This window comes from Carassius carassius, chromosome 14 (assembly GCF_963082965.1).
Source record: "Carassius carassius chromosome 14, fCarCar2.1, whole genome shotgun sequence".
Taxonomy (NCBI): domain Eukaryota; kingdom Metazoa; phylum Chordata; class Actinopteri; order Cypriniformes; family Cyprinidae; genus Carassius; species Carassius carassius.
In genome coordinates, this window is record NC_081768.1 from 29,033,885 (window position 1) to 29,047,813 (window position 13,929).

The 13,929-nt window shown below is 37.2% G+C and overlaps 2 protein-coding genes across 4 annotated transcripts in view; one reads left to right on the forward strand and one right to left on the reverse strand.

Moving 5' to 3' along the window:
• arfgef3 (ARFGEF family member 3) overlaps positions 1-6,325 on the reverse strand; it is a 62,628-nt gene extending 56,303 nt beyond the window's left edge. The window contains exons 1-5 of one of the 2 annotated variants that reach the window (XM_059566808.1): positions 5,913-6,325; positions 4,514-4,565; positions 4,075-4,156; positions 2,814-2,945; positions 2,489-2,557 (exon numbers count right to left, since the gene is read on the reverse strand). In XM_059566808.1, coding sequence (XP_059422791.1) covers positions 2,489-2,557; positions 2,814-2,945; positions 4,075-4,156; positions 4,514-4,565; positions 5,913-5,997 — 420 coding nt within the window. In that variant the 5' untranslated portion in view covers positions 5,998-6,325. Of the gene's footprint in view, positions 1-2,488; positions 2,558-2,813; positions 2,946-4,074; positions 4,157-4,509; positions 4,566-5,912 lie in introns of both variants that reach the window. The other variant, XM_059566809.1, reaches the window with a different exon arrangement.
• A 1,283-nt stretch (positions 6,326-7,608) lies between these two features.
• On the forward strand, positions 7,609-13,492 carry fbxo9 (F-box protein 9). Of its 2 annotated transcripts, none has more exons than XM_059566810.1 (13): positions 7,609-7,769; positions 8,291-8,356; positions 8,940-9,062; positions 9,216-9,273; positions 9,355-9,451; positions 10,493-10,623; positions 10,705-10,819; positions 10,948-11,066; positions 11,147-11,237; positions 11,915-12,010; positions 12,095-12,188; positions 12,286-12,443; positions 13,035-13,492. In XM_059566810.1, the coding sequence occupies exons 1-13, from the start codon at positions 7,767-7,769 to the stop codon at positions 13,141-13,143; spliced, it is 1,260 nt and encodes a 419-aa protein (XP_059422793.1). In that variant the 5' UTR covers positions 7,609-7,766; the 3' UTR covers positions 13,144-13,492. The 2 variants fall into 2 exon arrangements, with proteins under 2 accessions (XP_059422793.1, XP_059422794.1); XM_059566811.1 differs by having other exon boundaries at positions 12,289-12,443.
• The last annotated feature ends 437 nt before the right edge of the window (positions 13,493-13,929 follow it).

Genomic DNA, 13,929 nt, shown 5'->3' on the forward strand with positions numbered 1-13,929 from the left:
ACAAACGTACATGTTTTCCTCTGTATTTTTTGTCAAATAGATACTGTCCTGATGAGCATAAGAAACTTTTTTTTTAAAACATTAAAAAAAATCTTACTGATCCTAAACTTTTGAACAGCAGCATATAAATCTCAATCAATGTCTCTACAGAGAAACTTCTGGCAAAAATCCCAGTGAAAAACTACACTAGCCATAATGCTGAAGAATGGTCAAAGAAGTCACCATGAAACTTTTTTTTTAGTTTGAATGTAACCGATTTGATTGACTGCTAGTATTAAAATAATAATCCTGCTCTGTGATGAGTTTATGTTGCACTTGCTACATCTCTGTTAGGCCTCAAAAAAGTGGATGGTATCTTCTATTAAGCAAACAGAATGAGTGACCACAGAGCATATGCCGCTCTGCCACGCTTGCTCATGGAAAAAGGATCTGAGACGTGGCATCTGCGGACCACTCTTACCTGTAACAATAGCAACGAATGACACACTGTTGGATGCTAGGAAACACATGTTCATGATGGAGTGAGATGTGTGCTATTGTGCCACTCGGGGAACCTCTGCACTTATACAAAATCAAAAGAGCAGAGTCTTGTGAACTACCGCTTGTGAATTGAAAACTCCTTGCTATGTTATTCTGTTATCAAGCGCAGCGGCATTCAGACATTGTAAGCATCTACTGTAAATACTTAATGGGTCTGCCGTATGACGGGACATGCTCTGTCAGACAGGGCTTGCTTTAGCCTTATTGTTTATGGCCTGCTCCTGAGGCTCTTTGGAACAGTCCTGTGTGAAAATAAGAGACACCTGGCACAACCAGACCCATTTACACATCACAATGTGCTTTTATGAGCTGTTTATGGCCAACCAGCGTCAAGATAACAAAGTTAAAAACTCAAAGGAGGGGGAGGAACGCGATATACACAGACACAGTAGGATCTTAGCATGCATCTGTTTTTGCTTGTGCAAATATAATTTGCGTAATGAAAAAAACCAGCATGGTGCATATCTAAGATTTCCCATAAAATGACAATCCCAAAGAGTGGTGTGAAGCAACAAGTAAACTCACATGCGCTCACACCTCTCGCACTATGAGGATGAAAAGGTGACAGAGGTGTGAAGCACCCAAACACGGTTTTCTTTTTAAATGCAATCGAGGTTACTGTGAGTTCGAGTCGCTTATAATGTGCATTTGAAATCCTTTCAAATTTGGAATAGGAACTATACATTTATAAATCAAAAGCGTCAAGGTTTTACATTTTGGAAGCAAAGAAATTAATTTTGCTCTTGATCTGTAGAATAAAATTATCCTTATTATCAGCTCAAATCTGTTATGCTGTTATTACTTTCATTTCCCAATACAATATATTATTTATATTATATTGTTTCATTTTTATAATCAAATAAAATAAATATATATGAATAATGATAATAATTATTATTGTATAGAATAATTGAATTGCTTCCAAACAAAACGGCAGTAAATGTCAGTGCAGAGATCATTTCAAGGTCTATTTTTAATTAAGTAACAGCACATTGTTTGCGGTAAGTATGAACATGCATTGACACCAAAATACAGTAATTACACCATAAATTAATATAATTAAAGTCTACAGTATTTCACAGTCTATATACAGGCAATGGCTTTTTGGCTAGGTTTAGAGAAAAGAGCACTTTTAGATAAGGCAGCAATAGATGGCACTAGTCAAGGTAGTAAAACTAAGTTCTTTATGCTTCTAATAAAGAATTAAACGCAAAAGAAAGCAGTAAAGCTGATTTTTTTCTGTCAATGGTAAGTTTTAATGTAGAATGTTTGTGATAATGTAAGAAAAGTAGTTTAAATGTTTTGCCACTGGTTTGAGCAACTTAATATATCAATCAAGAAGTAAATGCAAAAGTAAATAGCATTGAATAATGTTTCTTATACACTATTTACTGTTTAAACATGTCTATGAAAGATTTTAGTACTGTACTGTGTAAAAAAAGAAACTCTATGCTGAAAAAGCATTTTTTCAGTAACAATGTTTGGATTTAAAATCAAAACAAAAGGACAAATGTTGTGTGTGCATTTCGGATGGGTTAAATGCAGAGCACAAATTCTGAGTATGGGTCACCATACTTGGCTGAATGTCACTTCACTTCATATAGTTTGTGGTAAACAGCCACAGATCAGGAGCAGATTCCTGTGTGACAGATGTTTCTGTAACGCACACCGACTGCAAAACACTGCCTCACATACAGCTCACAAAATCAGCCTTGTGCTGATTGCACGGTTGTCAAAAAAAAAAGAAAAGAAAAAAAAAAAACCTGTGATACTGACCAAAACACCGCATCATCCTCATTAATCCACAGCATTATAACACAGCAGTCTTTAAGAATAGATGCCCTTTAACAAGGGCTTTAATGAGAGGGTTGCCAGATTCACTTTAGATTAGCAGTTTTCTGTTGACCATCTCATTCTGTCAGTTAAACGTCAAGAAATCACGTCTTACCTCGGCGATTCTCAAGATGTTGTGGCCATTGATCTCAAAGGTAGAGGAGTAGGTGACACAAAGCAGGACCTACAACACAAAAAACTACAAAACATTAGCCATTTAATATAACAGCTGCTTGGCAGCACCTCCACTGAAAATGAATTAACACTTCTGAATCAGAAACAGGAGATCAGGAACACAGTGTGTCTAGGGACGCAAAATCCATCCAATTACAGCACAGATGCAGACACTGAATTGATTAAGCCTGCTAGATGCAGCACGTTGTTTTTGACTCGGACTAAAGCACTTCTGCCAGAGCAGACGTGTGTGAGCTCACACAGACCTTCATGACCTCCACCTGCAGGTCTTCATGTAAGGTGGGCGTCACCCTGATGGCTGCCAGGATCTGACTCAACAGCTGCTTCTCTGGAGCCTCGGCTTCTACAGCAACAAAGCAGTCCTCACAAAGGATCTTCTGGCAATGCCACGGGACAAAACACAGGCAGATTACTGAGCAGGGGATGAACTATCACATCACATTAAAACAATAATCATAAATGAATATTGGTCACCTTGCAATGATTGAAAGCTGAATTGTAAATATGTCAAATTTGTCAAATGTTAGGAACTCACTGTATAAAGAGTTTAATTTAAACACACAAGACTGCAGTAAAACCTATTATGGTCAGTTACTTTGCTCTACCCAGTGGCAAACTGTAACAGATCGAACGGTGTAAAATTAACAGTCTAAAATCTAATGATCTAATTTTACTGTACAAATCTTATCAATTACAGTAACAAATCTAAACTGACATTTCCAAAATTCTTTATGTGAGGTTTCTCCACTGAAATATTCATGTTTCTCCTCACCTTTTCTTTTTAAGTTATGTGTGTGTGTGTGTGTGTGTGTGTGTGTGTGTGTGTGTGTGTGTGTGTATGTATATATATATATATATATATATATATATATATATTAATTTCTATATTAATTATATTAATTTAATTTTTAATTTAATTTAATATTTTTTTTAATTATATATATATATATATATTTATATATATATATATATATATACACTATGTTCTTAAATTATTTATTTCATGTGTTTCTGTCTGTGTTACGATGATGGTGTTTTATAAAGGCAAAACACAGTCATTTTTCATAATTTGGTATATAACCTCATTTCAGTTTTTTTACTGTAAATTTAAGTCAAATCTATAAAACTTTAAATAGTCTATTTATTTATTTTTTTTTACACGGTAAAGCTCAGATAGACACAGCTGCCAAATGTCTGCTTTAAAGTTCACTGACTTTTGTTTTAGTTTTTTGTGTTGCTGTGTAGTTTCTGAGGTGATCTGTTGGTAGGGTGGGAAATTACTTTCTGGCCAAATACAAAAGGGTCCGTAAAATATTCTGGTGCCAAGATATGGTCAATTTATGTCCACAGCTGAAACACTGCAAAAACACGCTTGGGCAAACACCACTGAATAAAGCAGAGCAAAAACATATGTGCTGCTGCTTTATCTTGAGTGTACCTAATCAGTGTTGTGTCTGTGAAATGTATGTCTTTTAAAAACTGTATAATGATTAGTAATAAGCACACCTGCATTCCAGTGAGGGCGGTCTGAGCCAGTTTAGTGTTTTTAGACTCCAGCGCTAACTGAAGAGGGAATAAACACTTCTCTCTGCACAAAAACAGTTCACACTTAACACATCAGAACAAGAAAGATCCAACTACATTGAAGCACTTTCTTATGTCACTCGTACTTCACTTGATTCAGAGATCATCCAGATTAAAGCATCTGCTATATGAATAAATATAAATGAACCTAAAATAGTAACCCATTTCAAAGTTATAGTCATGACAATACTGTTGGAAGAAATACATTTAGTCATTTTACTACTTTAATGCATTTTCACTGTGTAAACGAAAGGTTTAAAAATATCAAATGCTATGCAAAACTTAATAGATGTGCCTGTCTGTGTGGATCATGAAGATCATGAAAATACAAACACTGACAATACAAACGTCAAACACTTGCCTGAGTTTAGATGGTGGCATTTTAACTGAACCATTCTGAGCCTGAAGGGTCTCTGTACAAAAGCAGGAAAAATGAGAGAAAATACAAGTTGTAGAATATTTCCAAATTAAAAAACAGATATTAAACAACACCTAAATGGAAAGAACACAAATGTAAACAAACGAACATCCTTCAAATATGAATGAATGTACTTTGAAGCGCCATCATTCATACCTATTCAAATTGAAACAAAAGGAAGCCGAAATCTCAACAACCTCACATTAGAAAACTATTGAGATCAGCCCTCGCTGTACTGTCATCTGAGCTACTCATTGATCCTGCAAGACGAGCCAGAGTTACCCAGCACAGCGTCAGTTTGACCCCTCGTTCGCTGGCACAGTGTGACTGACAGTTTGTGAGATGTGCAACGCAGAAACACTGAAAGGTCAACTGAGGTCTCGAAGCTCTGCATCACTATCAGAGCTGCTTTTGCCCTTCCACTGAAAGACTATTCATTATAACACAATACAAGAAGACAGAATAAGGACAAGCTTCGAAACACCTACAAAACTTTCAATACTTCTATTAATTACAGTTATACTGATTATAACAAACACAGTAAAAAAAAAGTCAATTTTTCTTTTTACTAATTTCTTCTTCAACTAGCACTAACAATATAGCTGCTGTTGCTTTTATTTTATACTTTATCATCTTGAAAGAAAAACAACTTGGGTGAAAAAAACAACAACAACTCTTAACCTCTTAATCACCAAGAAAATAAACATGAAGTAACTGTTAAAAAGATGAAATCAACCATTAAAACGCAAGCTTCCTTATGGAAAGCCAATTAAAAGTACTGTGGCGTTACAATGCCTTAATAATGGAAAAGTATGCTTATTTCATACTGAATAACAACCATATTCATGAACAGCTATACTTGATCATATTCCAAGGTGTTACCATGGTACATGTCCAAAACATGCTATTAACATGGGCGTAAGGCTTTATTTCAGTATGCATTTGGAAAATACGGAGGTTTAAAAGGCAAAGATTTCAACACTATAATATTCAAACAAACAAACGCTTCAGACGCTCACAAGTTCTCAATGCATGAATGCCCACTGGACTCAATTTCATTTAACTGTCGTGTTTTCACTTCACTCTTCGCGCTGTTCTGGAAACGAATATGCAGTTTGACAGCTTATGGAAAACACATATCTACTGTAACAGCTGTTATATTAGGATTCTGGTTTATAAATAAACATCCGTGAAAGGCGGGCACGCATGTGCTTTGACAGTACACTGATGTTTGTTGTTGTCAGACATTAAAGCATCGTTTAAATAGATTGAACTCGCGTCCTTGCTTTTATCCGCAGTTGCTTTATTCCTAGCAGACCGTACGCGCACAGGTGCATCTTACCGCACGCGACGCTGCAGGAGTCCCGGATCGCTTTGTGTTTACCGCCCGATGCCTCCTTCTGAAGCTTGCGGAGAATCTCCTCCATTGCGCTGAAGACGACTGAGAAAGGTTATGTTAGTTCGTGGGGTAGAAATTATGTTTCAGGCCTCCTGCCTCAGGCTCAGCATCCCTACAGTAAAGATGATTCACTTTAACAACGCCGATACGTCACACTGTACGTCAATTATTATCATCAGCAGGGGAAAGCCGCTGCTGTCTAGTAACATTGAAAATAATACAAAGGATTCGACCAAATTAAAGAGGATATTAGGCTTTTTACTGCTTTCTAGTGCAAACGTCTGATTTGTAAGGTGTGTGCGCAGCCCTAGCTCGAGTCCAGCGACTTCCCGTCCGCGAATTAAATCACGAAACCTACTATGACGAAGGATTATCACTTAATATTCATGAGCCACGCCTTCGCTGATGGAGACAAATGACGCAGCGTCACCATTATCTAATCAATATGCTGACGTTCACCTTTGCCATTGGGAGGATGCCAAGCAAATTTGCAAAATCTGATACATATTTATGACGTAACCTTTCGCGTACAAGTGTAATAATATTTTTGATTCGGTTCGTTTCAGTTATTTTTTTACGTTGTTGCCACGTTCATATGGAGGACCAAATTACTTGAATTAAAATTACTCAAACTTAAATCTCTAAATAAATCGTTAAATAAATGAATCAATTTTATATATATATATATATATATATATATATATATATATATATATATATATATATATATATGTGTGTGTGTGTGTGTGTGTGTGTGTGTGTGTGTGTGTGTGTGTGTGTGTGCGTGCGTGCGTGCGTGTGTGTGTGAATTAATAAATGAACAAATGCATGATTTATTTATATTTCAACATTTATTTAATGCTTTAATTTTGAGTTATTTGTCTGTCTATACGTTCAGAGTTTTTATTTTTCTTTGATCTTATTTTATCTAACCTTTTATTATCTAATTTAATTAAAAGAGAGAGAGAGAATGAAAGAAACACGCCAACAGATTGTGGTATGAACCATGTCTTTTTTCCCGTTCAGACGATTCTTGACAATTAAGAAAACGCGTGTAAATTATACAGTAAAACAAAAAGTCATTTTAATAGTTTCTGTCTTCTTCTACTCACATTAAAATAATATGATACTGGTGAAATTAATATTTGATTTCACCTTGACGAAAATAAAGAAAATACAAAGTGATGCATGATAACTAATTTTGAGACAGATTTTGATAACTAATTTTGATAATTAAGGTAACAGTGAGAAAGAAACACCCAACAGGATTATGTGATGAATGTCAGGAGGATTAACCACATCTTTATATCATGTAAGAAATATATATTTCAAAGGCAAGAGTTCAAGAATCAGCTACGGGAAATAGGTATATTAGAATATAATGTTAAAAAATATATAAAGAGATATTTGTTTAATTTTCTAAGGAGAACTGGACTGGAAAGAAGAGTTTAAATAAAAAATTGAATAAACTAGAGTGAGACAACAGATGGCAGTAATGCAACACTATGGATGCCAACTGCCGTAAAAATGCAATGAAGAAGAAGAAAAAAAAACAGTGATACAGACGGGCAGACTTTTATTTTGTAAACCCCGACACGTCACCGGATGTTGTTTTGTCGCAGCAAGCAGTTTAAGAGTCTCGCGAGCGCTGCTGTCACACACTCATGATGGCTGCCGTGTGGCGAGCGCGCAAATTTGTCCGCTCTGTCGTCCGCTTCTCTGATCGTGATCTGTAAAATACTCGCTGAAAGCACGACATTAAACGCGACATTAAAAGAGTTCGCAAAATAAGCTGTTATGGTCAGTAAAAGCTGTGTTTCTTAGATTAGCGAAGCTGCTAATTAGGTGCTAACGTTAGCATGTTAGCAGTCATGACGTATATTAGTCCTGTCACACACACCCGAGTTTTTTTTTTTTTTTTTGACTCGATAACAGTTTTAAATAATTCCTTAAACGTTTATCGTGTAATAATAACAAATATGCATCATTTCCACTCGTATATGTAGTAAACAGTTTTGCATGTATGTTGTTTAAAAAGTTTGCAGTTCTGCAAATCACGCAACAACTGGACCTGTTTTCACATACACTAGATCAGAGTTTAACTTAACAGTCAATGGTTTGTTCTGAAAGTTTAGCGCGATGATTTTCTGTCGCTTTGGCCTCTGCTTGTCTCTGATTGGTCGCTCTTATTTTACACACCAAACATGGACGTGGTTATAGTGTTAGGGCTTTGTAAGATCCTTTTAACTGTCTGTATGTATTTTCACCTACTTAATATACAAATATATCATTTGAAATGACTGGATATGTGTTGTTTCTAGGCTGAAAGCAACCAAAACACTGTTGAAGAAGAGGAAGATGAAAATACAGAGGATTCTAATCTGCAAGTTTGTAAACCTGCTCTCATTATTTACATTAATGCATACAGTGCATTTAGGCTATACATTTTTATTTTTTAACTTAATATGTGTTCTCTGGGAATCAAACCCACAAACTTTTTGCGCTGCTAACACAATGCTCTACCACTGAAACACATATTGATTTTTCCTAAGACATGAAAGGAAGTTGTAACCCTCTTTATGTGATACATTTTACTGTGCACAATTCATTAGTACTCTTTTTGACTCGTTGTTAAACTCAAGTCTCACCCAACATGTCTTGTTGTAGTTGCAAATCTCAAAGACATTTTCTTAGTATAATCATTTAAAGCTATGAATTCCGAGGATTGATAACTGATACGACAATGAACATCTGCTCCACTGTTTCTACAAAACTATTTTCCTAACTATTTCCTTATAGTGCTGTTCTGGTGCTGTTGTGCATTATTCATTGTTGCACATTATTTCTAAGAAACGTTTTTTTTGCTCTGCCAATGGAAGGACTTTCCCTGGTCTGAAGGTGTGGGAATACTGAATTTCTTCTGAACAGGAACTATCAATAGAGTTCTGTAATTGATTTTTGATGTTTCAGTTGGAGCTCAGTGCTTTTCGAGCACAGTGGATGTCTGAGCTTCAGCCCAGCTCAGGTGGAAAGAAAAGTGTCTATAAAACTGCTGACCTGAGGAGGAGACAGGAAATCGCTAACGAGGAAAAGGTGTGAGCTCGTGAATATTCATGATGCACACATTAGCTGCTCTAGGAGAAGAGAAGCATGTTTCATGACCAGAATAACTCCCAGTGCTGATGTGTAATGTTATATCCTTCACTTGACCCGGTCTCAGCACTGATTGTGAATGTGTGCTCATAGGCCCGAGAGCTGTTCCTGAAGGCTGTCGAGGAAGAACAGAACGGAGCAGTTTATGAAGGTCTTTTTTTCTTTTTTTTTGACTTCTAAAATGGATTCCATGAAGGCTGCAGGTATAAATTTCCCCATTTTGATTTTACAGCCATCAAGTACTATAAGAGTGCAATGCATCTGGTACCGGACATTGAGTTTAAGATCAACTACAGCAGAAGTCCTGATCCAGACCGTGCTGGGAGCTAGTAAGTGCTCGGGTGCAGAATGAACCGTCACAGAAATTTTATCATGGATATTATTTTTGCATAGACTCTTTCTATGCGACTTTGTATAACATTTATGGTTTATGTATGTGTGTGTGTGTATTTGTAATTTGCATAAATATAATTAAGGGTTTGTGATTTTTGTGTCAGTTTTTTTAAGCACGTTTTCTCATTACTGTATACTGTATTTTAAAGATTCTCATAACTGTATTACATTAAGCAGTTCTTTTCAATTTAAATAAGCCTACACTGTAAAAAAGAAAATCTGTTAAATTTACAGTAAAAAAAAAATTACAGCTGTGGTTGCCAGAATTTTATCGTATAAAAATGGTAACAACGTTTTAGGTTTTACAGTTTTACCTTAAAATTACAGTTAAATACCATAATTTCATTAACTGATACAATGTTAATATACCAACATGTTGAAGTACTGAAATCTGTTTTGTACCTTTGTAATACACTGATAATCATCAAAAGCCTAAAATAACCTCTTAAATATTAACATACATAGAAGGTGCACAGTGTCATTCACACAAGCAATAAACACCATCATGGTGAGACACATTCAACTAAAATATGCAATAAACATTAATTTAACAACATTATATTTCACATAAAACCCTAATAAACATAACACATAAGAAAAAAAATAAGAAACATAGTTATTTCAAAAGAAAATACATCAAATAATTATTATATTTTTTTAATGCAACGCAGAGAATTCTGGGGACATCAGTTTATGGTTTTTCCCTGTAAATTTAACAGGAAATTATCGTTAACCATTTAACAGGTTTGTACTGTTAAAATAACTGTTACTTTGTTACAGTTATATATATATATATAATATACTTATTTTTTCTTTCAGAGATGATTGATAGAATCAGTAATAAGCTAAAAATCTTAATGACCCTGAAAATAAGCTTTATTTCGCATGCATTCAAAATACCTCTTATTTATTTTTTGGTTTGCCATTTAAAGTTTGATGGCATGAGGTTGTGAATTTTTGATTGTCTCTCTCGTTAGCTTGGAGGACAATGAGAACGGTCGGGAGATCGACGATCTTCTGACGTACTTCCAGCAGCAGCTGACGCTGGGGGACGGCAGCATGAAGCTGTGTGAGCCTGAGACCGACTCGACTCAGGTGCACATCTCAGGTAGTTCTCACACTGGAGATAGTCTGTGTGGGTTACTAGAGTTTACCCGTTGCCCTGAAAGTCCCTTTTTCACGTCCACAGCTTTGCCCTTCGAGGTGCTCATGTATATCTTCCGTTGGGTGGTGTCATGTGACCTGGACCTTCGAGCCTTAGAGCAGCTTTCCCTGGTTTGCAGGGGTTTCTATATCTGTGCGAGGTGGGCTCACACACTCTCCAAACATCAGAGTAAACCAGCCCCCCCACTAGCATTACAGCGGCTTGTGCTCGAGAACAGCACTCAAGACTTTCTCCATTACAGATGTGTTTGTGGGTGTCTTGTTTCAGGGACCCTGAGATTTGGCGCTCTGCCTGTATGAGGGTGTGGGGGCGGAGCTGCACCAAAATGCTGCCATTTTCATCCTGGAGAGAGATGTTTTTGGAAAGGCCACGTGTACGCTTTGATGGTAAACACCTGCATTTGTGTATGTCTTCTTGAACGTGTGCTGCATGTACAGTTTCTACTAAAGGTCCGTGGTTTGTGCAGGTGTTTACATCAGTAAAACATCATACATCCGTCAGGGGGAGGAGTCTCTCGATGGCTTCTACAGGGCTTGGCATCAGGTGGAGTACTACAGGTGAGAAAATTCGGTCAGCATTTACAAACCTGGATGCATTTCCAGGACACTTTGAAATCAAAATTAAAAGTCCCAGCCCATTTTCAGTGACCAAATTGAATAGAGTAAAAAAGTCTATTAAAGTGAACTCAAACGTCATTTAGTTTGTTCAATAGTAAAGTATGATAATTAGTGTCCGTAAGTATTGTAAGTACTATAAAATAAATGCAAATCTATTTGTATTAATTTCTTCACTTGTAGTTTAACCATCAAGCCTTTATTTGACTAAAAATAATTCTGTGAAAACAGCATGAACTGTACATGTATGCAGCAATTCGATCTATATTTTTTAATCTATTTAGATTTTAGTTTAATTAACAGAAGCAGTGGTGCAAAATGATGTTAAAGACCTTTTATATTATGGGAAGTATAATATTATTTTCAGTTCATTGTGAAACTGGCTGGACGGAGGTAGGCAGACACACAAATGAAGTTGGGACCCAAAGAAAATTGGATCCCATTGATTTCCATTGTATCGGGGGGGAAAACATTGAGACATTTCTCTGAAGTTTTCTAAACAGAGCTGTAAATGAGGACAGAATTCTTTTCATTTCTGAGTGGAGTGTCCTTTTAATGTCCTCGAAGCAAATCCGTTTTGCTCCGCGTTTATCAGGCTTTGACGAGACCTGATTTTTTAGGTACTTGCGCTTCTTCCCTGACGGTCAGGTGATGATGTTGACCACACCTGAGGACCCTTTGGTCATCGTCCCAAGGCTGCGCAGCAGGAACTCCAGGTACGTCTCATGTGAACTCGGCTGAAAGCACATTTCTAGGCCATGTGCCAGCTTTAAATCATTCATGATCTTCAATTTCCACAGAGTGGAGTCCATCATGTTTGGCCATTATCGGCTGTCCCAAGATACAGACAATCAAACCAAAGTTTACGTTGTTGTCTCCAAGAGAAAAGAAGAGGTGGGTTTGCCTGTGCAAGTTTATTTCCCTTTCCTCTAACCATGCTCTTCTATTTCTTTGGTGTTTTACAAGCAATGAAGCAGTTGTCATCTTTCAGCAGAAGGTGGCAGAGTACCAGAGGAGCCGGTTCTGCAGGCGGAGCCCAGCCCCCGAAGCGGAGCGCTCCTTCCATGTAGGACTGCAGCTGTCCTCGGGGGGGCGACAGCGCTTCAACAAGCTGGTGTGGATCCACCATTCCTGCCACATCACCTACAGGTGTCTCACCAATCTGCCTTCTGCTACACATCTGACCAGTGCCTAGAGATTGCACCTGCGTCTGTCCACACAGTCACCGAGAAGGAGACGCTGAAGCTAAAAGCTTTTAGTCTATTCTAAAATTCCCAAAATAACTTTTACTCACCATCATTCCAAACCTCATTTTTCACTGAACTGAAATGTATATTAACTACTCGTTTTAACTCTTGTAGCCTATAAAATGTCATATGTGCAATTGGGAGAACTTCTGGTCGTGTCATTGCTTAACTAGGCTATAAATACTAGGTGACATTTGAATGTTGAATAATTTGTTGTTACTGTTAATCATGCATCATCAGTCACCGTTTACACCCAATGTAATAAAATCAGAATCATTCTTGCCCAAAATTTCGGTGCTTCTCTAATTGGTTGTTTCAACCAGAATAGTATTCTTACAAAATTCAAGCCGCCGAAGTGGCTAGTGGGAGTGATTGTTACCTGTTACTACTGAAATCCACCCGCATTTGGTGGGTGTTAATGTCAAGCTTTGTGACTAAATCTGGGAGATTTTGTACATTTCCAGACTCTTTTCTTCTCTTCTCTTCCCTACAGATCGACCGGAGAGACAGTTGTCACTGCATTTGATGTAGACAAAATGTACACGCCTCTGTTTTTTGCACGAGTGAAGAGCTACACAGCCTTTTCAGAGCGTCCACTGTAGGACGACCCAAGCGATGCATGCAGTCACTCGACCCTTGACCCCTCAAGGTTTACACCTCACTGCCAACTCCATCTGCTCTCCCTACTGCTTCCAGCCCCAGGCTCTTTCTTATGAATGTACAAGAACGCCGTGACGTTTTTAGATTACTACAGTCTTAACTGCAGCTCAAAGCATTACGTTTAGTTTTCATGATAGTGTAAGGTCTTTCTCGCTCATATTGTAAAGATATATAAGATTGTCTGTAAGAAGTTTCAAGTCGACTGTGATGAAAGTTCACTTTGGTTTTGTGAATTTCAGTGAGGGAATATGCCGGACCACTGGAACACCCAAATAAATGAGCTATATTGTGTTTTGCTCTTTCTTTTGTGTGGCGTAATACTTGGTCAAATTGACATCAGAGGAAGAAATATTGGTCTTTGCAGGTTCAATGCGGTCACCATTTCAGCCCCTCTCTTCTCCACAGTGTTTCTTGTTAATTGTTCTGTTCAGTAATTAAAAGGGAAGGGTGTTGTAGACAGATTTTCCTGTTTTCTCAGCCGGACCCTTCAATTTGAATGTCTTTGAAACAAGCACCTTTGAGAAATCAGGTCTAGAGTTTGATAAAGAGGACAGATATAATCCAACTATAACTTGCTCAGAGATTTGGGGACTGAATGGGATTTAGTTCAAGGGGAATTGGATCTGTGACAATATCAAAGAGCATTTAAAGCTGTGGTGATATTCTCTCTCAAATCCACTGATAAACCTTTTCTCTATGTTATTATGATAATTTGTCCTAGTTTGACA

Bases quoted from the DNA above. Each gene is read 5' to 3' on its own strand.
- fbxo9 (XM_059566810.1), top strand. The intron at 11,067-11,146 runs GTAAACACCTGC...TGGTTTGTGCAG, and splicing joins GCCACGTGTACGCTTTGATG to GTGTTTACATCAGTAAAACA. The intron at 11,238-11,914 runs GTGAGAAAATTC...CTGATTTTTTAG, and splicing joins CATCAGGTGGAGTACTACAG to GTACTTGCGCTTCTTCCCTG.